Source organism: Mercenaria mercenaria, chromosome 1 (genome assembly GCF_021730395.1).
Source record: "Mercenaria mercenaria strain notata chromosome 1, MADL_Memer_1, whole genome shotgun sequence".
NCBI classification, from domain to species: domain Eukaryota; kingdom Metazoa; phylum Mollusca; class Bivalvia; order Venerida; family Veneridae; genus Mercenaria; species Mercenaria mercenaria.
Window position 1 is genome coordinate 110,512,033 of NC_069361.1, and position 26,093 is coordinate 110,538,125.

The 26,093-nt window shown below is 36.0% G+C and overlaps 1 protein-coding gene across 14 annotated transcripts in view; it reads left to right on the forward strand.

Moving 5' to 3' along the window:
• The window catches only part of LOC123526658 (ral GTPase-activating protein subunit alpha-1-like), a 172,620-nt gene that overhangs the window by 84,658 nt on the left and 61,869 nt on the right, over positions 1-26,093 (forward strand). For all 14 annotated transcript variants that reach the window (XR_008366593.1, XR_008366594.1, XR_008366595.1 and 11 more), the window contains 5 exons: positions 2,940-3,110; positions 5,102-5,281; positions 5,800-5,984; positions 22,512-22,610; positions 23,565-23,720. Coding sequence is in view for 10 of the 14 variants with exons in the window: in XM_053520431.1 (XP_053376406.1) it covers positions 2,940-3,110; positions 5,102-5,281; positions 5,800-5,984; positions 22,512-22,610; positions 23,565-23,720 (791 nt within the window). In the remaining 4 variants the exon portion in view is untranslated. The remainder of the gene's footprint in view (positions 1-2,939; positions 3,111-5,101; positions 5,282-5,799; positions 5,985-22,511; positions 22,611-23,564; positions 23,721-26,093) is intronic.

The following is a 26,093-nucleotide window of genomic DNA, read 5'->3' on the forward strand; positions in this document are numbered from 1 at the left end:
ATATCTCACTGAGCAGATAGACCTGTATTTTGCTGGAATCAAATGTTTTGTTCAGAAAGAGAGAATTGTTGTGAGAGTAGTGTTTCTGTTCATTATATTGGATTTATTCAAGAACATTTTCAAAGGAGGAGTCAACTTATACATGAAAAAATTGTCTGGTAAGTCCTTGTGTAGCTTATTTGAATAGTTTAGAAGCATGGTAATTATTTTCATTATTATTAATACGTATTTACAGTGTTAACATTTTGTGATAGTAAACTATTTAAATGTTTTGGTTATGTTCTTACAATATTTACATTTTTGTCATGGTAAAATTAATAATTTCAAATGTTTTGAGTAAACAAAGAAAAAAAAATCTTTTTATTATGTCTGTTTGATCAGTTTTAAACTGCAGCATTTGTCATATCTAAAAGGAAATTTTTATTTTTTTTAAATATACTAGATGACTATTGACTGCCATTTGATTTTTAGTACCAACTAAGCAGGTTTAAATATTAAAAGAAAATATATCCTGTTTCAGCTGTAATATGTTACAAACCTTTTTTGTATCAGTAATACTGGCTCATATATATGAATATTTGTCTGTCATATTAAAAGGACCTGACTGCAGATTTACATCAAATTTTTCAAAACAGAGATCACTTTTAATATCAAAATGAAAACCAGATGATTTGGTATGTTCTAGATAATATTGAGTTATAAAACACTTGTTTAGTAAACCTTGTAGAAATTGGATGTTTTTTTTCTCCATTTCATGCTCATGATATATATAAAGGTACCAACATCCTGGTTACATAATAAGTTTACATGTACATCTGTTGGCATGTACCTTTAATTGTTCTTTTATGCTGCTGCAGATATTTTGCATGATTACTGTTACCTCTAACAGTTTCAGTATTTCTTTGCTTTTGAAATATTTGGTTTTTTTTTTTTACTGACGTTTGGTAATAATTATTGAATAAAAGTGGAACATGCTGAAATGTTCTGCTTTATAGTTTCTGCTACTTTTTTTCTGACTTAAATAAAGAGAGATTAATTATGCTTCAAATTAGTTGAAATTTATTTATTAATATCGCGGGCTTAGCGCAAAACGGTTGTAACTCCTTCTTTATTTCATATAAGTTACAACCGTTTTGCGCTAAGCCCGCGATATAGTCTTTTATATTTGTTATAACTTTTATAAGCCAGTTTAAGTTTTCTTGTTTTCATACAAAATTATATTTTGAGTTAGGTTGATAGATACCGGGGCCCCCATCATACGGTTTTTGAGGGGACTGTTACGGTATTGGAATCACTTTGCCCTATCCATCTGGCTTATAATACTGAAACATTTAAGACATAACTTTATCGCCATTTAAGGGAATTTAAATGTACATCTGACAGTTCACTATTTTTGAAATTCTGCTCATTTGTTGTTTTCTATGGAAGAATTAAAGTAGTAAATTGATTAAATGCTCACTAAACTACCAAATTATGGAAAAAGCCCAAATTTTTTAAATCTTGTTTTAAAATTTAGTCATTCCTTTCTATAAGCCGCTAAAAGAATTTATCTCGATTCTAAAACAGATTTGACAAGTACATCTATTATAAATATTAAGATGTCAAAAAAGCATCGGAAAAATTTTTTTTGTCCATTTTTCATATAAAAATTTTATTTAAAGAGATGTATAGACAGTTTTTGTTCAAAATAAATTCCTAGATCCAAAAAAAAAATGCTATCTTTTAAAATGTATAAAAATAGATTGTTATGTCATGGGGTTCATTTGGAAGGGGGAAAAAGGAATTTTGGTTTGTATTTTAGTAAAATTGCCCAAAAAACGTCAAGACTTTAGTATGGGTTATTAGACAAACAATTTTTAGCTTGACTATACAAAGTATATGCAGAGCTATCCTACTCACCCTGGGGACGGCGATGGCATCTGCGTCTTTCCGCGTTTTTTTTACACTTTTCTTTTTTCTCCTTATCTCTGTAATTACTTGAGGGATTTGCTTTAAACTTAAAATAGTTATTCCTCATCATCACCCACATCGTATGGCACAAGGGCCATAACTGTCACACCAATATTTCATGAATTATCCCCCTTTTTACTTAGAATTTCAGGTTAAAGTTTTAATGAACTTTCACTCTATCTCAGTTATTCATAAATGGATATAATTAAAACTGAAAGTAGTTGTTCATCTCCTACATCATATTACACAAGATGCATAACTCTAGCATCAATTTTTCATGAATTATGCCCCCTTTTACTTAGAATTTAAGGTTGATTTTGATGCATTTTCACTATATCTCAGTTATTACGAAATGCATTTGATTCAAACTTGAAGTAGTTGTTCCACATCATCACCCACATCATATGACACAAGGTGCATAACACTTGCACCAATGTTTTATGAATTATGCTCCCTTTTTGCTTAGAATTATACTTATATAGTGTTTTGATACACTTTTATCTTTAACTCTCTTATTACTTAATATTTTTGACACAGAGTCAAGCTATTGTGCAATATCTTCATCCACCATTGGAGTCATTAAACACTCCAGTGACAGCTCCAGTTTCCTCAGATGTGCCCAGTTTCACTACCCAGCATCGAAATAGTGGAGCGCGCTGTCTCCTGTGACAGCTCTTGTTTTACACTGTCTTCTTGATATAAACTTATTAAAACATTCCTTTTGAAAACAAATGACACACAAACCTATTGGTTTGGTTAAAGTCATCACTTCACCCTCTGTTAATCTCAGTATTACTTCCTACGAAAGTTTGAGATGTGCTTTCCTTTCTTAAGGTAAAATTGTATTATTTAAGCTGTATATACATATGAACAGAGTTTGCCAAAGGTTCATTGCATAATTGCTCCATGGATTACAGAAAGCTGAAGTTTTCTGTTATTTCCTGACTTGATAATTTCTTTCTTAACTTGTGTTATTGCTATATTTTCAGGTGGAAGTAATCGTGACGACCAGGAGGTGGCATCATTTGTATCCCCATCAGAGACCCCATGCAGTGAGACAAGTTCCTCCGCCCATGATGCCACAGACATCAGCACTGCTAGCAGTATTAGCTCTGAAAGGTCCGAGGCAGATAGATCAGATGCTGGCACAGTTGTTAGACGTAAGTATCTACATAACAGTATATTTCAGAAATTCTTTAGGGAAAAAGGAAAGAATTGAATATGATTTTGTGTACCTTTTTAGTAAACTGCTTCTTTCTGTTGTACAAACTTGGTGTGTAGATAGCTTTTAGGTCAGAGACCACCATTTCAAAAAAGTACAGGGGACTTACTGGGAATGAGGTAAGTGTATACCTGGGAATAAGGTAACGTCTGTGCGTTCTGATTGGTCAGTCATGTAAACAAACCCAGGAAGTGATTATTTTTTCAAAATTGATATTTTTTCACTACATTTACAGTATTTTATTATACATTTTGACAAAATTTGCTACATTTTATGTGTATTGAAAAAAAGTTTTATCAAACGAATTTCTCCCGCCATGTCAATGATGTAAACAGGGGGTCATCTCATTCACACGAAAATTACTTAAATAAAGTATCACTATTCATATGTTTTTCGTCCGATATTTTGGTAGAACTAAGATAGTTCTTGAAAAACTTGTAATTAGATATACATGTTTCGATGTATGGAAGGCTGTACACGCCATAATGTTACAATGTAAGTCTATGGGAAAACAATTGGTGGTCTCTAACCTATATTGAGACAAAGGTTGGGTAGTGTTGTAATCTTCAGTTTGTCCTCAAAATTTTGATATATATTACAACTGTGCAGTTGCTAGCATTACATACTTTTGTATTCATATCAGAATGTCATCTGTCAAACATAGACAAACTGGTTTCATGATATTGCCATATTATCTGATAGCAGGCTCTTTGAAGGTGCAGACCAGATTATTATATAAATAGTCTATTTGAACAAAAGGGACTTACGGATAAGTATTCTTAAAACTGATTCGATAACAGCCTTGGGACAAGATTAACTGGTGAAAATTTGGTATAGATATGTTTTCTGTCTGGCTTTTTATGGAAGATAGATTTATCAATCAGATTTAAGGTTAATCCAGACAAAGAACTTTTGATATTGATACAAGAATTTACTCTGAAAACACAAATGTCAGGATGATGCATTAGTTATAGTTTGTGTTGTCAAAACCTGATACATGACTGTATAAGATTATTAATCTGAATTTGGAGAACAGGCTTGGAATGCAGCCTTGCCATTGGTCGGTTTCAAGATTGAATTTAGATGCTAAGGGTTTGAGACATTTTGATGTTGGATGCAGTATTTGTGTGGAAACTGTAAAATTAAAACTGAATAGGTGGGCCGGTGGTCTATTGGTAACACGCTTGACTGTCAATCCAGAGGTCCGGGGGTTCTAATCCCGCTCCAGGCACTGGAAATTTTTGAGAAGCTCTTTGAGTGTCTCCCACCTAACCAAGAGGCCTGTACTGGTTCTTCCCAGGAAAGACAGCTTCGCATGTATCGGTGCTTAGTACACCTTAAAGGATGTCTCTCTGTCTGTTCTGGGGGCTTTATCTCACTCTGTCCCTCTGGTCAGATTGCTCTGTGTCTGTACTAGTAGAGGATGAATTTTGCGCCCTGTGTGGCTGCGTTTGCTATATGTAAAGCGCCTTTGAACGTGTTTATCACGAAAAGGGCGCTATATAAATCTGGTATGATAATAATAATAAAAAGTGCTCATTATACTGTTTAACATTTTTAACCACCAACAAGGGACCATGGAACTTTATAACTGAGTTGACTACAGACTCTTTCACATAGCAATTTTGATATCAAGATATTTTTTATCAAATGTAAATTTTATATTAAGCAATCCATTGACAGTTAGTAGTACTGTAATTACTAAAAACTGTGATGTTGTAATTATAAGTGGTATTTATACTGATCAAGTTTGTAGGTCAACTTCTAAGCAAACTCCACCATTGTGGAGTATTCAAGCAAGTGGTGTAAACCCCTTCAAATTCAGTTCTTTATTCAGGAAGGCCAATTTGGGGCCAAAATTCAGCCCCACTCCTCATTAAAAAAGTGTCAGCAGTTTAGGAGATTATTAAAGTTTCCGTTTGATTTCAGGTTCCCGTTCTCCATCCCCAACCTCAGTGCAATATAGGGCTGGTACCCGTACACCATCACCAACACCCAGTAGTGAGCTGGGTGTCGACCTTCACTGCCACCATAAAGATAGCCCAACACCAGACAGAGACAGTCTGCATATAGAAATGGTGGCCAGTAATGTGGACCAACAAAATAGAGGTAATTTATAATCTACTGTAATTAATCACTTAATTATGAAAATTGATTAATGAAACTTATTTATGGCATTTCTTTCTTGTGCTGAAAAAAGGATCTGTGTTTGGTATAGTCTTAAAATTTTGTTGTGCAGTATGCTGGGATCTGGTGGAACTAAATTATTGATCTGTTGATTTAAATGAGATTATTGAGACCTGTGTTCATCATTTGATTGATTACAAATTGCACTTTGTTGACATAATCATTTAGATTATATTGTGTATAACCTCTATGTCTGGTTTTCAGTAACTTCCAGAAAATTCTAGGTTTAATTCTCCTTTGAAACAGTTACGAATTTTCTTTGTGAAAATTAGACCAAGGTTGGTTTTTGAAAAGCTGTTTGTCTACAACACTTTCTAACATAGAACATTTCAGTGGCATATGAAGACCTGATAATCTTAACTAGAAACATGAGAATGATCAATTTTGCTCTTAAATAGTTGTTGAGTCCTGCAAAATGCATTTTCTGTTTTGTTATACAGGTTCACTGGAGGAGTTTAAGAGTGTGTTGGCTGGAGGGTCATGCCAGGGCTGGTTGCCTGATGTATCTGTGATATTATGGAAGAGAATGCTTGGTGCTCTCGGAGATGTGAACAAAATAGAAGACCCAGCTATCCACGCCTCAGTATTTGAACATCTCTGTGATCTACAAGAAACTCTCATTAGGGTAAGGATCAAATGATCTTATACAGAAAAATGAGTAATAAGGGATTTTTTATTCTCATTATACCCAAGATACAGAGTATTTGGGAACTTTATTGGAATCATCCATGGTCCTTTGGCCAATTAGTCCATAGTGTCTGCTCTGTATCTTCTTAACCATTCGGACGATTTTCATAAAACTAGCATCATTTGTTGTCCTAATTAAGATGACATCATTGAAGGTCACTAGGTCTGAGGTCAAGGTCACACTCAGAGGTCCAACATCTAAAAGTTTAACTTAGTATTCACTCCATATTGTCAAAACTGCTTGAAAGATATTCATAAAACAAAATCAGTTGTTTACCTGATCAAGATGATGTGCAGAGAACATGACCCAGGTCACCTAATTCAAGGTCAATTTCACACTGAGGGTAAAGGTAAATTAGCATAAATTTGTCAAGTCCACAATGTCTTAACCACATAATAAGCATCAGATGTTAATCTCATCCAGATGACATGCAGAGTGTGCAATCCAGGTCATTAGTTCCATGGTCAAGGTTACACTATAAGATCAAATAGCTTAAATTTGTTTCTGCTACATATCTTTATAACCACTGGGTTAAGACTGGCATTAATTATTAACATCACCAAGACTTCTTGCAGTTTACAACCCTAGGTCCAAAGTCAAGGTCACACTTTGAAAGTTAAAGGTCATGATCACAACAGTTTACCTTCTGGGGGAATCCATGTATCAAAGCAGTTTCTGGGGGTATTAATCACCATTAGTGATAGCTGTAGTTCCACCCAGAAATAGTAGGTGTATTGAAGTACGATAGTACTAATGTTAATAAGTTGTACAAAAATTATAAAGAACAACTTATTAAATGAAGGCAATTGAAAGTCAGAAAGTCCAATCTGTAGAATTCAAATACATTATAATAAAGATTGACAGTAATGTTTTGATAATCTCATTGCATGATGAAAATTTGCATCTACCTCACTTGTGCAGCACATTTAAACAAGTATTTTGAGAGTAAGATGTGCTTTTGTCTGTCCTCACTTTTTGCGGATGGCTTTGATATTTAAATTGGGAAAGGAAATTGGTTTTGAAATTTACCAGGTCTTTGTAATTACGTCCCAAAATGAAATTGAATACTTGTTTATGTTTCTGTTTATATTGATCTCGGCAAATGCATTTCTCATAAAGATGCTTGTCAGTTTTTAGCCCACCATCATCAGATGATGGGCTATTCAAATCACTCTGCATCTGTGGTCCGTCTGTCCGTTAACAATTTCTCGTTATCGCATCTCCTTAGAAACTACTGGGGGGATTTTGACCAAACTTTATCAGAATGATGTATTGGTACACTTGTTGTGTCCCCCAGAAAATCAGACTGGTTCAACAATTTTTGAGTGAGTTATGGCCCTTTGTTTATTTTTATAATTTACTTAGATTTATATAGGGAAAAACTTTGAAAATCTTCTTGTCCAAAACCACAGAGCCTAAGGCTTTGATACTTGTTATGAAGCTCATCTAGTGGTCCTCTACCAAGATGATTCAAATTATTTCCCTGGGTCAAAAATATGGCCCCGCCCCCGGGGGGCCCTTTGGTTTATATTGACATATGGGAAAAACTTTGAAAACCTCTTGTCCAAAACCACAGGGCCTTTGGGGTTTGATTTTGTATGTGATCATCTAGGGTCTTCTACTAAAATTGTTTTTAAAATTTTCCCCCTAGTGTCAAATATGGCCCCGCCTGGGGGTCACATGGTTTACTAGACTTCATAGGAAAAACTTTGAAAATTTCTTGTCCAGACCACAAAGCCTAAGGCTTGGTTTTGTAATGTAGTCATCTGTGGTTCTCTCCCAAGTTTGTTCAAATTAAACCCCCCTAGGGTAAATATGGCCCCGCCCGGGGGTACATGGCATATAGACTTATATAGGGAAAAGCTTTTATTAGCTCACCTGTCACATGGTGACAAGGTGAGCTTTTGTGATCACCCTTCGTCAGTCCGTCCGTCTGTGGCGTCACAATTTTTTTGTCTGCACGATAGTGGTTTCATTTATGATTTTATTTTTAACCAAACTTGCACACAACTTTTATCACCATAAGATCTAGGTTTTCCCTTTCTTGAACTGGCCAGATCCCGTTAAAGGGGTCCAGAGTTATGGCCCCTGAAAGGGCCCAAAATTAGCTATTTTGGGCCTTGTCTGCACAATTAGCAGCTTTATTTATTTAAATTGATTTTTACCAAACTGGCACCAACTTGTATCACCATAAAATCTTGGTTCCTTTCTTGAAATGGCCAGATTCCCAAAATGGGTTCCAGAGTTATGGCCCCTGAAAGGGCCTGAATTAGCTATTTTGACCTTATCTGCACAATAGAGCTTCATTTATGATTTGATTTTTAAACCCAAACTTGCACACAACTTTTATCAGTATAAGATCTTGGTTCCTTTCTTGAACTGGCGAAATTCCATTATGGGTTCCAGAGTTATGGCCCCTGAAAGGGCCAGAATTAGCTATTTTGACCTTATCTGCACAATAGCAGCTTCATTTATGATTTTAATTTAATCAAACTTGCACAAAACTTGTGTCACCATAAGATCTCGGTTCCTTTTTAGCTCATCTGATTTTTTGAAAAAAAATGATGAGTTATTGTCATCACTTGAGCGGTTGTCGGCGTCGGCGTCGGTGTCGGCGTCGGCGTCGGCGTCTTTCGTCGGCGTTGCCTGGTTAAGTTTTATGTTTAGTCAGCTTTTCTCCTAAACTATCAAAGCTATTGCTTTGAAACTGGAATACTTGTTCACCATCATAAGCTGACCATGTATAGCAAGAAACATAACTCCATCTTGCTTTTTGCAAGATTTATGGCCCCTTTTGTACTTAGAAAATATCAGATTTCTTGTTAAGTTTTATGTTTAGGTCAACTTTTCTCCTAAACTATCAAAGCTATTGCTTTGAAACTTGGAATACTTGTTCACCATCATAAGCAGACCCGTACATCAAGAGACATACTCCATCTTGCTTTTTGCAAGATTTATTGCCCCTTTTGGACTTAGAAAATCAGTTTTCTTGGTTAAGTTTTATGTTTAGGTCAGCTTTTATCCTAAACTATCAAAGCTATTGCTTTAAAACTTGCAACACCTGTTCACCATCATAAGTTGACCCTGTACAGCAAGAAACATAACTCCATCCTACTTTTTGCAAGATTTATGGCCCCTTTTGGACTTAGAAATATCAGATTTCTTGGTTAAGTTTTATGTTTAGGTCAACTTTTCTCTTAAACTATCAAAGCTATTGCTTTGAAACTTGCAACACTTGTTGACCATCATAATCTGACCCTGTACAGCAAGCAACATAACTCCATCCTGCTTTTTGCAATAATTATTGCCCCTTTTGGACTTAGAATATCATTTTCTTGGTTGAGTATTATGTTTAAGTCAACTTTTCTCATAAACTATCAAAGCTATTGCTTTAAAACTTGCAACAGTTTTTCACCATCATAAGTGGACACTGAACATCAAGAAACATAACTCTATCCTGCTTTTTGCAAGAATGATGACCCTTTTTAGACTTAGAAAATCATGGGTAGGACAATATTTCTATTACACAAAAAAAATCAGATGAGCGTCAGCACCCGCAAGGCGGTGCTCTTGTTTAAACCGGCCAGATCCCGTAATGGGTTCCAGAGTTATGGCTCCTGAAAGGGCCAAAATTAGCTATTTTGACCTTGTCTGCACAATAGCAGCTTCATTTATGATTTGATTTTAACCAAACTTGCACACAACTTGTATTACCAGAAGATCTTGGTTCCTTTCTTGAACTTGCCAGATTCCATCATGGGTTCCAGAGTTATGGCCCCTTAAAGGTCCAGAATTGGCTATTTTGGCTTTTGCAGCCATATAGATACTTCATTTATGGTTTTATTTGATACAAACTTCCAAAATATCTTCAACAACAATAAATCTTGGATTCCATGACAAATCAGATCCAATCGTACGTTCCAGAGATATTTTATATCTGATTACCTCCCCTGATTGTAATCAAAATGGATTTATATCAGTAAGTACTTATAGGACTTATTTGAAATTTCATTATTGTCATTAGTTGGACTGAGCCAATCAGGGTAGATAACTATGGACTGATTTTATGTCAAATTACCTCCCTTTTTTTCAAATTAAAATTGGTATATCTCCGTAACTAATGAAGATACTGATCTGAAATTTCATTTATGTCAACAGATTTATTTGGCAGATCCTTCTTTTGTTCACTTACAATAATGTTTTTTTTTTAATTACTTCCCTTTTACATTACTATAAATAGCTTATTTTTAGTAACTTTTTTATTATTGGCCGTAGGGAAAAACCGAGACCACTTTTCTGTGGTACAACGTGGATGGTACCTCCAATTTTTAGGTGTATTTTGACATATCTGTACCTTGTAAGAATTTTTTTTCTTTTTGGTTAAATTTCTTCTCTTTGTTGTTCCTGTCCTTTGGGGACTTATATATTTTTTCTGAGGACCTTCTTGTCCCCAAGTGCAATGATAACAGGTGAGCGATATAGGGCCATCATGGCCCTCTTGTAAAATCTTCTTGTCAAAACCTAAAACATTAAAATTTGGACCCATGAAATATTTTTTGAGGGGGCAAGATGAACATTGCCCTGATTTTGGACCTTGTTTTTTGACCTGTAAACCTACTTTCACTTTTCCCGTAGCTAGAGCCTTAAAATTTGGGAAACCCATGCATATTTTTGTGCCCTGGAAAAATTTTGCCCTTTAAATTGACCTAGTGCCCAAATTTCACATTTTTGAAGGAAAAAGGCCCTTCAAATTTGGCCACATAAATATTTTTGGGTTTTCCCAAAAAAGAAATTTGACCTTGTTTTTTTGCCTAGGGGACCTTTTTTTAAACATTTCTCAAGCTGCAGCCTTCAAATTTGGACCACATGCATAGTTTTTTTGCCTGGAAAAAATTTTAACCTTTTGACATTGACCTAGTGACCAACTTCCCATTTTTTAAAAGGTACAGGCTTAAAATTTGGCCACATGCTATTTTTGTTTTCCAAAATAAAATTTGAACTTGATTTTGACCTAGTGACCTCCCTTTCCCAACTTTTCTAAAAGCTGCCCCCTTAAAATTTTGGACCACATCCCTTTTGGGGGCACGGGAAAAAACTTTGACCTTGACATTGACCTTGACCCTATTTTCCCAACTTTTTGAAGGCCAGGTTTCAAATTTGGACCACATGCAAAATTTTGTGTTAAAAAATTTAAATTTTACCTTGTTTTTGCCCCTGTGACCTACTTTCACATTTCTAAAGCAGCAGCCTTCAAATTTGGACCACAGGGCATAGTTTTTGTACCAAAAAAAACACACCTTAAACATTGACCTATGCCCTATTTTCCCAAAATTTTTAAAGAAAATGGGTTTTTTCAATTTTTGACCCCCCAAGAAATAGTTTTTTGCTAAAGGGAAATTTGCCCTTTTTTTTTTTAAACCTATGACCAACTTTCACATTTCTCAAGCTGCACCCTTTTAAATTTTTTGGGAACCACATGCAAGTTTTTTTTGTACCAAAAATTAAACTTTGCCTTGAGATTGACCTAGAAACCTACTTTCACTTTCCTGAAGCTACGGCCCTTCAATTTTGGCCCCAAGGGGGAAAATTTTTGTGTTCTGAATTGAAATTTGACTTTGATTTTTTTTTTAGTACCTATTTTCCCACTTTTTCCCAAGCGGGCACCCTTTCCAAAATTTTGGGAAACACATGCATGTTTTGTATACCGAAATGAATTTTTGTCCTTAAAATTTGATTTTGGACCTACTTTCACTTTTCTCAAGCAAACAGCTTTCAAATTTGGACCACATGCACATGTTTGTACTGAAATAAAATTTGACCTTTACTTTGACCTTGGGGCGGGCTTAAAATTTGGGAAAACCTTTAAAAAAAGGGGCTCAATGGGGGGGGCCCCAAAGATCCCCGGGTGATCCTTGTTAAGTAAAAAAATTTCAGTAAATTTCAGTTTTAGAGGGTAATTTTGCATTTTTTTGCCAAAAAAGGGGAATTTTGTTTACAAAGAAATAAATACTTTTTGAAAAGGTCATAAATTTTTCTCCCACCACAAATTTGGTGTGGGGACAAATTTGATTTACCCCATTCGTTGTGTGTGTCTGTCTGTCCGGGCCCGTCACAAAGTCTTGCCGACTTTTTAAAAGGTCGAACATTTCTCATCCAAACTTCCCCAAAAACTTAAAAAAAAGGGTTTTGACCATAAAACCCCCAGCCAATTTTCCAAACAAGCCAAATCGGCCGGGCTTTTGGGGGTTTCGGCCCTTAAATTACCGAAAAAATCTGTTTTTTTAACTTTTGTCCCCCTCTCTAATTCAAACTTTCTCACCCCGATCTTCACCAAACTTGAAAAATATGTGTTTGGCCATAAAAACCTTAGCCAATTTTTAAAACTACCAAAACCCAAACCGAGCCACTTTCGTTTTAAAGGGCCCCTTTTGAATTACTAAAACTAAAAATTTTTCATGGGGGCCCAGTTGTGGGAGACATGTGCTTTTCAAAAGCATCTTTTATTTTCTTTATTAAAAAATTCCCACAATAGTTACCTGATGCTGTTTTTACCCAAGAAAAAAATTTAAATTTTAAAAAAAAACTTGGTCCCTTAGCCTTTCAGCGGCAAGAACTTTCACTAAAAATTCTTTTATTTGGCATAAAAAAAACACTAATGAACTATTAGAAACGCTATTTCAACCCCAAAAACCCTTGTAATATTGCAGTTTTTTTTTGTTTTAATTTTGGGACCCTTTTTAAAAACTTTTTTACAAAACCAGTTTTTTAAAAAATGGAATCCCCAAGAATAGATGACAAACAAAAAATCAGGAACTTTTAAAGAAGTTTTCACATCCAGGGTTTAAAATAATTGTTGGAAATGTTTTGTAAAGCTTTTATTCATCAATGTAAAACTACACCCCTTATAAAGTTCTGGCCAACCCTTTTTCAAATAAAACAAAAATTTAAAGGGGGAAATTTTTATCAAAAAGGAAAAAATTTTAAATTTTCCCTCTTTTCAGGGGGGGAGGGGGGGCTAAATTTTTGGGCCCCCCAGATTTGCCCTCCAAATAAAAAACTGAAATTGAAGTACAGTTTTTGTTTGGTTTTTTGGCTTAAAATTTTAAACAATCTGTTCACCACTTGTCAGTGCCCGTTTTGGGATTATTTAACATCCATGAAATATGGGCGGGGGATTTTGGCATGTTATAAAGGAAAAAACCCCATCATTTTGAAAGTTCTGTTTATACTGTTAAAACAAAAAAGCGGTGTACTTACAGTTTTCTATCTGTTTTTTCCACATCTGTTTTTTGGCCCCCTTTAAAAGGGCCCTCCAAATTTTAAAATCTAAGGATTAAAAAAAAGAGTAATGATCTGATTATGTAATGTTTATGTGTGGAGAAATACTTTACAATTTAAAATGATGCTTGCTTTGAATTTACCCCCCCCCCCCCCCCCCCCCCCCCCCCCCCCCCAAAACGAAGGGGAAAATTAAAATGCTCTCCCCTCCATTTTGGGAACGATCTTTGTCAGGAGCAAAACTCCAAAAGTACGGGGGGATTTTTTTTTCTTCAAACTTCATACAAAAAAAATGATAGAACAAAATTGGGAGAAAAATGCCTGTGCGAACAAAAACTCTACCTTGCCTATTTTTTGGTTTAAACCCCCCTTTAAAACTTAATTTTTTTAAAAAAAATTTTCCGGGGCATAACTTCAAAAGTTCTTGGGGGGGAAATTTTTTTCAAACCCTTTATACAATGATAGAACACATTGGAAGGGGAAATCCCGTGTGCAAAAAACAAAACTCTACCTTGCCTTTTTTTTGAGTTATTCCCCCTTTTTCTTATTTTTAAAAAATTTTTTCCGGAGGGATAATCCCAAAAAATACGGATGGGTTTTCTTCAAACTTCTACACTGAAAAGAACACATTGGGGGGAAATGCCGTGTGGGAAGAACAATAAATCTACCTTGGCCATTTTTTTGATTTTCCCCCTTTTTCAATTTTTAGGGTTTACCTGTCCACAAAGTGACAAGGTGACTTTTGTGAACGCGCGGGGTCCTCGTCCGTCCCCTGCATGCGGCGTCCGGCCGTTCCCTTTTTCTTGTGACCACTCTAGAGGTCATTTTTTCATGGGATCTTTTTTGAAAATTTGGGCAGAATGTTCATCTTGATGATATTTTAAAAGGGCAAGTTTGAAAATGGGTCACGTGCCGTCAAAAACAGGTCTAGGTCTAAAAAGAAAAAACCCCTTTTGCCTCTCTAGAGGCCTATTTTTACCCAAGATTTCATGAAAATTGGTCCCGAATTTTTACCTTTAGATTCTAGGTCAAGTTCGAAAAGGGTTTTCGTGCGGTCCAAAAAATAGGTCTAGGTCTAAAAAATAAAAAAAAACCCGTGACCCTTTTAGAGGCCAAATTTTTCCCCCAAGATCTTCATAAAAAATTGGGCAAACGTTTTACCTTTTGATATCTAGGTGAAAATTCGAAACTGGGTCCCGGGGGGGGGTTTTTAAAAAAATAGGTCCCGTAGGTTTTAAATAAAAAAACCCCTTGGGGACCCCTCTCTAGAGGCCATAAAAATTTATTGATCTTCCCGAAAATTTTGGGCAGAATGTTTTACCTTGTGATAACCCAGGTCAAGTTCAAAAATGGGGCATTTCCATCAAAAACCCATTTAGTAAAAAGGGCAAATAATAGAAAAAACCTTTTGAAACCCCCTAGAGGGCCCTATTTTTTATGGGATCTGTATAAAGTTGGTTTTGAAAGTTCACCTTGATGGATATCTAGGTCAAATTTGAAACGGGGGGGGCACGGGGGGTCAAAAAATAAAGGGATAGGGCCAAAAAAAAAAAAACCTTTTTGACCTCTCTAGAGGGCCCTATATTTCATTAGATCCCTTTATGAAAAAGGGGCAGAATGTTCACCTTGATTATACTAGTCAATTCGAAAGTGGGTCACGTGCCATAAAAATAGTTTAGAGGTCAAATAATAGAAAAAAATTTTTGACCCCCCTAAGGCCATATTTTTTTATTGGGGTCTTTTAAAAGTTTGGGCTGAATGTTCCTCTTTATGATAACTAGATCAAATTTTTAAACTGGGGCCGTGCGTCAAAAAATTTGGTTTAGTAGGGGGCAAAAATTTGAAAAAACCCTTTTGACCTCTCAGAGGCCCCCTACTTGGAATGGATCTCCCTAAAAAAATTGGGGCAGAAAGTTCCCCCTTTTATATATCAGGGGCAAAATTTAAACGGGGCATTTGCCCTTTAAAAAAATAGGGCACTAGGGCAAATAATAAAAAAAAAAAGGGTTCCTCTCTAGAGGGCCCAAAAATTTTTTATGGGATCTGTATGAAAGTTGGTCTGAATGTTCAGCTTAAAGATATCTGTCAAGTTTTTAAACTGGGGCAACGCGGTTTAAAAACTAGGTCATTTGGGCTAAAATTTTTTAAAAATTTTGACCCCCCTAAGGCCAATTTTTTTAATGGATTTTTCATGAAAATTGATCTAAAAGTTTTAAAACCCTTTGATTTTTTTTAGGTCAGTTTCGAAACAGGGTTTACTGCGGTTCCCAAAAAATAGGGCCCTTTGGTATAAAAAAAAAAAACCCCTTTTGACCTCTCTAAGGCCTAATTTTTTATGAATCTTTTATGAAATTTTTGAGAATGTTCACCTTATGATTCTAGGGAAATTCAAAAAGGGTTTACTACCTTCGAAAACTAGGTCAGTAAGGGCAATAATAGAAAAAAACCCTTTTGGCCTCTCTAAGCCCCAAATTTTTTAATGGATCTTCATGAAAAATTTTGGGCAGAATTTTTATCTTGATAAAAGGGAGGTCAATTTTAAAACTTGGGGGCCATGAGCTTTAAAACTAGGTCCCTATGTCAAAATTTAAAAAAAAAAAAAGAAAGTTTTACTCAAAAAATGGGGCATGGGGAAGAGGGGAGCGATTCAGGACCAAACATGGTCCTCTTGTTCAAAACATTTTTTTTTCCCGGGGCATATCTTCTCAGCATGGAGGGGTTTTTTATATATTTTGGGGGACAAATGTTAAAACCCCCACGAGGCGGAGGTCCCTGGGGCAAAACCCGGTCCCTAATCTAAAGGTCAAGGTCCCCACTTAGAGGTCAAAAGGGCAAAACAAAACCTTTTCCAGGCATTTTTTTTCTTCATGCATAAGGGGTTTTGATAAACATTTGGACAAAAGTTTAACATGGGGCCCAAAATCCCCCGGTCCCCAGGTCAAGGTAAGGTCACACTTAGAGGCCCAAAAGGGCAGATACAAGAATGACTTTGTCTGAAACTTTCTTTTTCATGCAAGGAGGGGGTTTTTTATTTAACTTGGCACAATTATACCCCATCAATGAGATGAAATTTTCCGGGCCGTTTTTCCCTCTTTACAATTTCTTCCCTTTGTTTCCCCCCACGAAAGTCAGAGGGATATAGTTTTGGCTTGTTTCCCTCCTTCCGTCCTCTTTTTTCCCTCCATTTCCCTCCCTCCCTCTTTTCCTTTCCTTCCCGGGGCCATACTAGGAAAAGGTTGGGAATATTTATTTAAAACTTCCCTTACGTGTTCCCCAAAAATGAGTTTCTTGCGGCCCGTCAAGTTTCAGTCAGATTCCCAAATAACCCAAGTTTTGGGCCCCTTTGAATTTTTTAGTGTTAACTATTAAAGGGGAAATTAAATAGGGAAATTTTTTTGCATCCAAAATTTTGATATTTTGAAAACCAGAACTTGGGAAAATTAAAAAAGTTTTAAAAACCCCCCATAATGTGGTGTGTACACACAAAAACATTTTGGGTTTAATTTTTTAAATTAAGATTATTGCCCTTTAATTGTAAAAAAATCCCATATTTTGGGACAAAGGGAAACTTAAACCCTTTTTGGGAGAATTTCATTAAATTTCTTTCATTCTTTTTTCCCTGAACATTTAAATTTTAAAAAAGGGGATTTTTTTTAAACCCCCCCCCGGTCCCCCCCCTTACCTTTATCACACACCTCCCCCCCCCCCCCCCCCCCCCCAAAAAAAAAAAAAATCATTCCCTTAAATTTTTGATTTTTTTTCAAAAAAACTTCCTTTTTTACAGGTTTTAAACCCTATGAGGTTTTTGGGGCCCACAAGTTTCAGAAAAGATTTCCCAAATAACACCCGAAATTATGGCCCTTAGAATTTCTAGTGTTAACCCAAAAAGGGTACTTAATATTCCAATTTCCCGCATCATAAAATTTTGATATTTGACCCCAGAACTATGAAACTTTTAAAAAATTTTGAGCACTATAAAATTTTGGGTTTTGGGACAGACAATTTTGTATGGATTTCTGTTTTTTAACTTCAAGGTTTTTTGCCCTTTAAATTGTCTAAAAATCCCCCAAAAAATTTTACATAAAAAACTTACCATTTGGGGAGAAATTTTTTTAAATTTTTCTTTTTTAATTTTTTTCTGTGAAAATTTATTATAAACATGTGGAAATTGCGCACCCCCACCCGGTCCCCCCCTTCCTTTGGGCACACCCCCTCCCCCCCCCCCCCCTCCCAAAAAAATTTTTTTTTTTTATTTCTTTTTTAAATTTTTTTCCAAAACCCTTTCCCAATTTTTCCCCTTCCCCCCCCTCAAATTTCCCCCCCAGTTCCCGGGCCCCCCACTGATCATGCCTCCTCTGGCCCCCCCCCCCCCCCCCCCCCCCACCCCAACTTCACCCTTTTAAAACCCTTTTTTTTTTTTCATTTTTTAAATTTTTAGTCAATTTTTATAAACAACCAATTGAAATTTTTTTTTCCTCTCCTGTTTCCCCCGGGACCCCCACCCCCAAAAAAAAAAATATATCATATATCTATAAATGTATATTTTATTTCCATTTTCCTTTTTTTTTTTTTTTTTTTTTTAAAGTTCAAAAAACCCCCAAAAAGTTTTTTGTGAAATGCACAAACCTTTTCCCTCAGCCATGCTCCAAAATATTTTTTACCCCTTTTTCTCTTAAAGGGCATCTGAAACCTTTTTTGTACAAAAGTAAAATGAAAAACAGCAACAACCCGGTGGGCCCAAAACCCCTCAAAGACAAAATTTCATTCCAGTTAAAATTCAAACTCAAAATTTTAATTAAACTGCATTTAAATTTTAAAAGCTAAGCAATTAAAAGTAGCATATCCCCCTTTCCCAAAAAAATTTTTTTTAGTCAGGATCCAATTCAACATTTTTTAAGTACTCCAATTAAACATTTTTTTCTGTTAAATTGATTTTGACAATGAAATTATTTCTTCTTATTAAAAAACCTTTAAAAATTTTTTCCCGGGTATATCTTTTGCCATTCCTCACCACAAACCCCTTTTGGGGGGGGGATCCAATTCATTTGAATTTTTCTTGTTGTTTTCTTTAAATAGCTTTTATTGTAAATTTTTTTATTACTAGCCTAAGGGGAAAAAACGAGACCACTTTTCTGTTTGAAAACATAGTGTTTCTTTCCAATTTTTGGTGAAATTTTTAAAGGGAACTCTAAACCCGGTAAGGGGTTTTTTTGTGGAGTTAAAAAAAAACAAAAGACTTTCAATAATTACTAAACAACCACAAAATTAAAATTCCATTTGCAAATACAGCTGCTAGAGTAAAGAAATTTCTGTGACGGGCGTATATTGTGACATTCTGGCACTCTTGTTCCCTGTTAGCTTCCATTACTTTTCTTTTTACAGTAGCCATATAGAAAAAACATCATAGCTAAACTGTTCATGAAAATTAATAAAATTTAGCAGTAAACCACCTCACCACTGACTTTTCTTTCTTCCACATCTTTAAAACCCCTGATGCAGACCACAACTAAACGGTTCTTCAAAGCTTTCCCCAAAATTAATACTTTCAGACACTAACTTGCCAGGAACTTTAGCCTTCAATTATAATATGCCCGGCGGGGGGATTGGCCATGTCTAACATGGCTCTTGTGTAGAAATTAAAGATAGTTTACTCTGGACCTGTTTCAAATATTATTCACAAGGAAGTATGCACATTAAATATAGATTAAGCATTTTCTTTTTTATGCCCCCCGATGGTCACACATAGAGGTCAAAGGTTAACAGGGTCTGTTTCGTGTCCGGTCCATAACTCTGCCATCCATGAAGGGATTTTGAAGTAACTGGGCATAAATGTTTACCATAATGAGATGACGTGTCATGCACAAGACCCAGACCCCTAGCTCCAAGGTCAAGGTCACACTTAGAAGTGAAAGGTTAACATGGTCTGTTTTGTGTCCGGTCTATATATAACTCTGCCATTGATGAAGGGATTTTGAAATTACTTGGCATAATTGTTCCCAATAATGAGACAACATGTCATGTGCAAGATCAAGACCCCTAGCTCTAAGGTCAAGGTCACACTGAGAAGTCAAAGGTGTTTCTTGTCTGGTCCATAACTCTGCCATTTATTAAGGGATTTGAAAATAATTTGACACAAATGTTAATCATATTGAGGTGTGTCACGCTTATGACCCGGGTTTCTGAGGTTAAGGTCAAGGTCAAGAAATGATGTGTGATTTTTAGCTCATCTGATTTTTTGAAAAAAAATGATGAGTTATTGTCATCACTTGAGCGGTTGTCGGCGTCTGCGTCGGCGTCGGCGTCTGCGTCGGCGTTGCCTGGTTAAGTTTTATGTTTAGGTCACCTTTTCTCCTAAACTATCAAAGCTATTGCTTTGAAACTTGGAATACTTGTTCACCATCATAAGCTGACCCTCTATAGCAAGAAACGTAACTCCATCTTGCTTTTTGCAAGATTTATGGCCCCTTTTGTACTTAGAAAATATCAGATTTCTTGGTTAAGTTTTATGTTTAGGTCAACTTTTCTCCTAAACTATCAAAGCTATTGCTTTGAAACTTGGAATACTTGTTCACCATCATAAGCAGACCCTGTACATCAAGAAACATAACTCCATCTTGCTTTTTGCAAGATTTATTGCCCCTTTTGGACTTAGAAAATCAGTATTCTTGGTTAAGTTTTATGTTTAGGTCAGCTTTTATCCTAAACTATCAAAGCTATTGCTTTAAAACTTGCAACACTTGTTCACCATCATAAGTTGACCCTGTACAGCAAGAAACATAACTCCATCCTGCTTTTTGCAAGATTTATGGCCCCTTTTCAGGGGTGTAAAATTCCACTCGCCCGCTCGCATTGGCGAGTTTAAGTCTGGATAGGACGAGTGGATCTCGCTGTATACTCGACCGGTTGGGCGAGTGGTTTTTCCGTCGTAGCTTTAATGAAATTCAGAAATTACATCTTGAAAAACGTCAACAAATTTTGAGAAAGTTCAGTTGCTACTTTGATTGACTGGAATTTACCCGCGAATCGTAAAGATATCAAAACGTCATGCCGGTAATTTTCCATTCTGAGAGCACGTGCGACCTATCGTAATATCAAATTTACATCTCCGTTATTTTTGTTTATCGACACGTACACAAAAATCGCGCGTAGTGCATTCATTTTTTAACATTATCGCTTCAATTTTTCAACATCGCTTGAGAAGTAATACAATTTGAATTCTACTAAGATTTCAATAAAATATCGACGGAAATGTAAGCAAATTTATATGAAAACGGTCGAATTTTCATATAATCATCTGTTAAATTTCAAACAGCGCGATCTTAATTACTGATTTCTTTCTAAGAGTAAATAAGTGATACATACTATGGGCATAAAATTCGGACTTTTGACCAGAAAGAACAAAAACAGAATTAAAAAATCTTAAATAATGAAAAAGCGGCAGTAATTTAAATACATTGAGTAAAACGATTTTTTTTGGTAAAAAGGTTTGTTAGTGCGGCGGAATAGGGTACGTGACCTCGTGGACGTAAATAGAAATGTGGTTTAAATGAATTTTTGTACATGTATTTTTTTTTATATAAAATATTCTTCTCAAATGATGAGGACAAATAGGTCACATGGCGCGAAAACTGTAATATGACGTAATGCCATGACAATCTCGTGCAACAATACCGCTTTGATCTCCACTGAAGATGTCATGATACCGACACACTTCTTTAAGCTTTTTAAGAGGATGTTAATTGATGATGAATACAGGCCAATTACTTAGTTTATCAACAGAATAATTACCGATGATCGTCAACTTTTTTTTTTCGTTTTCAAGACGGGTAGGTGGATGATGATTATTGTGTCCATATTTTTAGGACACTTTTCAAAATAATTATTTTTCGGGAAATAAGTCTTGAGAAAATGAAAATAACTGATGTTTAATACTTTCCTGACACTTTGGGAAACTACGGTAGGGGTTTAGACTGTGATTACTTTTACTATCGATGCAGTTATTATGGAGAGCAACTTGATGGTGGAGATGACAAAATTAGTGAAAGAAAAATGTCTGGTGTGAAAAGGAAATTTAAGAGTAACAAAAATGAATAATCAAAAAGGAAACGTAGTGTACGAGCTATGTGTTATGTTTGAAATTTGCTTGTTGTACATAATACTCCTTCCATAAAACGTGACAGTATTAAAAATGTCAATTATTAGGGCGAGTGGCTGTCCACTAAGGGCGAGTAGATTTTACTAGCTACTAGTCCTGCAGGGCGAGTGGTGTGAAAAAGAATTTTACACCCCTGCTTTTGGACTTAGAAAATATCAGATTTCTTGGTTAAGTTTTATGTTTAGGTCAACTTTTTCTCTTAAACTATCAAAGCTATTGCTTTGAAACTTGCAACACTTGTTGACCATCATAAGTTGACCCTGTACAGCAAGCAACATAACTACATCCTGCTTTTTGCAATAATTATTGCCCTTTTTGGACTTAGAAAATAATTTTCTTGGTTGAGTATTATGTTTAAGTCAACTTTTCTCATAAACTATCAAAGCTATTGCTTTAAAACTTGCAACAGTTTTTCACCATCATAAGTGGACACTGAACATCAAGAAACATAACTCTAACCTGCTTTTTGCAAGAATGATGGCCCTTTTTAGACTTAGAAAATCATGGGTAGGACAATATTTCTATTACACAAAAAAAATCAGATGAGCGTCAGCACCCGCAAGGCGGTGCTCTTGTTTTGCGCAAACAGTTGTAACATTCTTGGGCACGCTTTGGGGGCATTTGTCACCAATAGTGACAGCTTTTGTTTTTTTCTTGTGTTTCTAATGGCCTTACTAGTTAACAGTAATACTGGTAGGGTCTTAGGATAAATGGCTGAATAATTATGTTTAAAATAGCAACTTATAGGGTCTTAACACTTGGTTTTGTAGTAACTCTGTGATTCCAGCAGGTATGCAAATTTTGATTCCATACCTCATGTTTTTATTTCAATGTAAATGAGATGTGGAACCAAAATTTGTAGTCCTGTTTGGCGCCATATGACCTATACTGTGTTGGTGCGCCGTAAAACCCAAATAAATAAATAAATAAATAAATAAATAAATTAAAATAGTTTTGCAGTAAAAGAAAACATTCTTCATACCATACATTGTCAAATTTTATCTTCTGAGTCAGTATATTATATTCTTCAGATGAGAGAGAATCTTGGTGTGACACAAGACAATCAGAGCTCTCCTCCACTGCCTGAGTTTATTCCTCCACAAACTATATTCTCTAGTTGGTTATTTGAGGTAAGTCAATTCTCTGCAAAACAGTAAACTTTAAAGATAGAACAGTGTTCTTTCTGTTTAAGTCACTCGTAACTGTATACCATTGTAGATAGAAATGTGTAGTTTTTTTATGCCCCCACTTTGGGGGGGGGGGCATATAGAAGTATTTGACGTAGAGTCACAAAACTTTACAGGAATGTTGGTCAGCATGTGTAGTTGTGCACCTGGGGTTGCGCGTCCAGATTCATTCAGTCGTGTAGGAGTCATGGCCCCTGACTTTGTAAAAATTGGTCATTTTAGTGTTGTGTCGCGCCTAACTCCAAAAGTATGTGACGTAGAGTCACAAAACTTTACGGGAATGTTGGTCAGCATGACATTGTGTAGTTGTGCACCTGGGGTTTCGCGTCCGGATTCATTCAGTCGTGTAGGAGTTTTGGCCCCTGACTTAGTTAAAAATTTGTCATTTTTATAATGTGTCGCACGTAGCTCCAAAAGTATTTGACCTAGAGTCACCAAAGTTTACAGGAATGTTGGTCAGCATGTGCAGTTGTGCACCTGGGGTTTCGCATCCGGATTCATTCAGTCGTGTAAGAGTTATGGCCCCTGACTTAGTTAAAAATTGTCATTTCAATGTTGTGTCACGCGTAGCTCCAAAAGTATTTGACCTAGAGTCACCAAAGTTTACATGAATGTTGGTCAGCATGTGCAGGCGTCCTTTGTCATGTAGTGGGGGCATCTGTGTCCCATGGACACATTTCTAGTTTCTTTTTAATAATTATATTAAAAGTTTTTTTCAAATATGACAGTGTCTAGTAGTTAGCACAGTATGCAGTACTCAAAACTCACTGAGAGGTCACCGGTTTGACCATAAAACTGAGATTTAATAATACGTTTAATCCCTGTAATATTATCACTATGCAGACTTTATAAGGCTAAATGTGCAGTAATTTACCGATACTGGATTTGTCATTGCAGTGCCTTACACTGAGTAATAAATACAAGCGTGGTAAATTGTTAGCGTATCAGCTGTTGTGTCAGATGATGGTACGGCATGCTGATGTTACTATACCACAGGATCTGTTGGCACAGTTCTACCAAGTATTACACCAGGGCTTGTCATCACAAGATCAGGTATGTGTAATTTTCATGAACATATAAGATATTAATCAAGGTAAATCTGCCTGCTGAGCTAAGTGCACAGACATGAATGGTTCATGGGATCATGAGTGATCTCTGGGCGAGGCGCATAATCTTTGTGGCAATTTGAAGAAATGCATTGCAATGCAAGATTATGAACTTGTCACATGTATGGTTGGAACTAAGACTGTATAATATTATAGGTTATACCTAATCATAATTTTATTTTGCAGACAAAATATATATTTTACTCACTACATTTACACAGAATGTACCTAAGCCCACCAGCTTAGGTCTGTGAGGAGAGTGGAGATCTACAGATCATGGGGTAGCAAGTTCACTTCATGGGTGTGGCATACCTTCTCTGTGACTAATTGATAAAAGATATAAATGAAATTTTTCGTCATCAGCCTCTGCTTCATGTGAAGGGAAACCCGGTTACCACTGGTATAGAAGCCAGGAACACTGGTTAGCTTAACTTACCACTGTTACATAACTGAAATACTGTTGAAAAAATAGGCTGAACCTAAAACAAATTAGATATGCAGGGTGCTCCTTCTGACTATTGATATGTTTTGTATGTTTCTGAAGAAAGAGAAAAGATTTTTTTAGCTCACCTGTCACAAAGTGACAAGGTGAGCTTTTGTGATCGCGCGGTGTCCGTTGTCCGTGCGTCCGTAAACTTTTGCTTGTGACCACTCTAGAGGTCACATATTTCATGGGATCTTTATGAAAGTTGGTCAGAATGTTCATCTTGATGATATCTAGGTCAAGTTCGAAACTGGGTCACATGCCTTCTAAAACTAGGTCAGTAGGTCTAAAAATAGAAAAACCTTGTGACCTTTCTAGAGGCCAAATATTTCACAAGATCTTTATGAAAGTTGGTCAGAATGTTCATCTTGATGATATCTTGGTCAAGTTCGAAACTGGGTCACGTGCCTTCTAAAACTAGGTCAGTAGGTCTAAAAATAGAAAAACCTTGTGACCTCTCTAGAGGCCATTGTTTCACAAGATCTACATGAAAATTGGTCAGAATGTTCACCTTGATGATATCTAGGTCAGGTTTGAAACTGGGTCACGTGCCTTTAAAAACTAGGTCAGTAGGTCTAAAAATAGAAAAACCTTGTGACGTCTCTAGAGGCCATATATTTCACAAGATCTTCATGAAAATTGGTCAGAATGTTCATCTTGATGATATCTAGGTCGAGTTTGAAACTGGGTCACGTGCCTTTAAAAACTAGGTCAGTAGGTCTAAAAATAGAAAAACCTTGTGACCTCTCTAGAGGTCATATATTTCACAAGATCTTCATGAAAATTGGTCAGAATGTTCATCTTGATGATATCTAGGTCAAGTTCGAAACTGGGTCACATGCCTTCAAAAACTAGGTCAGTAGGTCTAAAAATAGAAAAACCTTGTGACCTCTCTAGAGGCCATATATTTCAAAAGATCTTCATGAAAATTGGTCTGAATGTTCATCTTGATGATATCTAGGTCAAGTTCGAAACAGGGTCATGTGCGCTCAAAAACTGGGTCAGTAGGTCTAAAAATAGAAAAACCTTGTGACCTTTCTAGAGGCCATACTTGTGAATGGATCTCCATAAAAATTGGTCAGAATGTTCATCTTGATGATATCTAGCTCAAGTTTCAAACTGGGTCACGTGCCCTAAAAAACTAGGTCAGTAGGTCAAATAATAAAAAAACCTTGTGACCTCTCTAGAGGCCATACTTTTCATGGGATCTGTATGAAAGTTGGTCTGAATGTTCATCTTGATGATTTCTAGGTCAAGTTTGAAACTGGGTCAACTGCGGTCAAAAACTAGGTCAGTAGGTCTAAAATTATTAAAATCTTTTGACCTCTCTAGAGGCCATATTTTTCAATGGATCTTCATGAAAATTGATCTGAATGTTCACCTTGATGATATCTAGGTCAGTTTCGAAACAGGGTCACGTGCGGTCAAAAACTAGGTCAGTAGGTATAAAAATAGAAAAACCTTGTGACCTCTCTAGAGGCCATATTTTTCATGAGATCTTCATGAAAATTAGTGAGAATGTTCACCTTGGTGATATCTAGTTAAAATTCAAAACAGGGTCACGTACCTTCGAAAACTAGGTCAGTAGGTCAAATAATAGAAAAACCTTGTGACCTCTCTAAAGGCCGTATTTTTCATGGGATCTGTATGAAAGTTGGTCTGAATTTTTATCTTGATAATATCTAGGTCAATTTCAAAACTGGGTCACATGAGCTCAAAAACTAGGCCACTATGTTAAATAATAGAAAAAACAACGTCATACTGAAAACTGGGTCATGTGGGAAGAGGTGAGCGATTCAGGACCATCATGGTCCTCTTGTTTAATTTTGGTGTGGC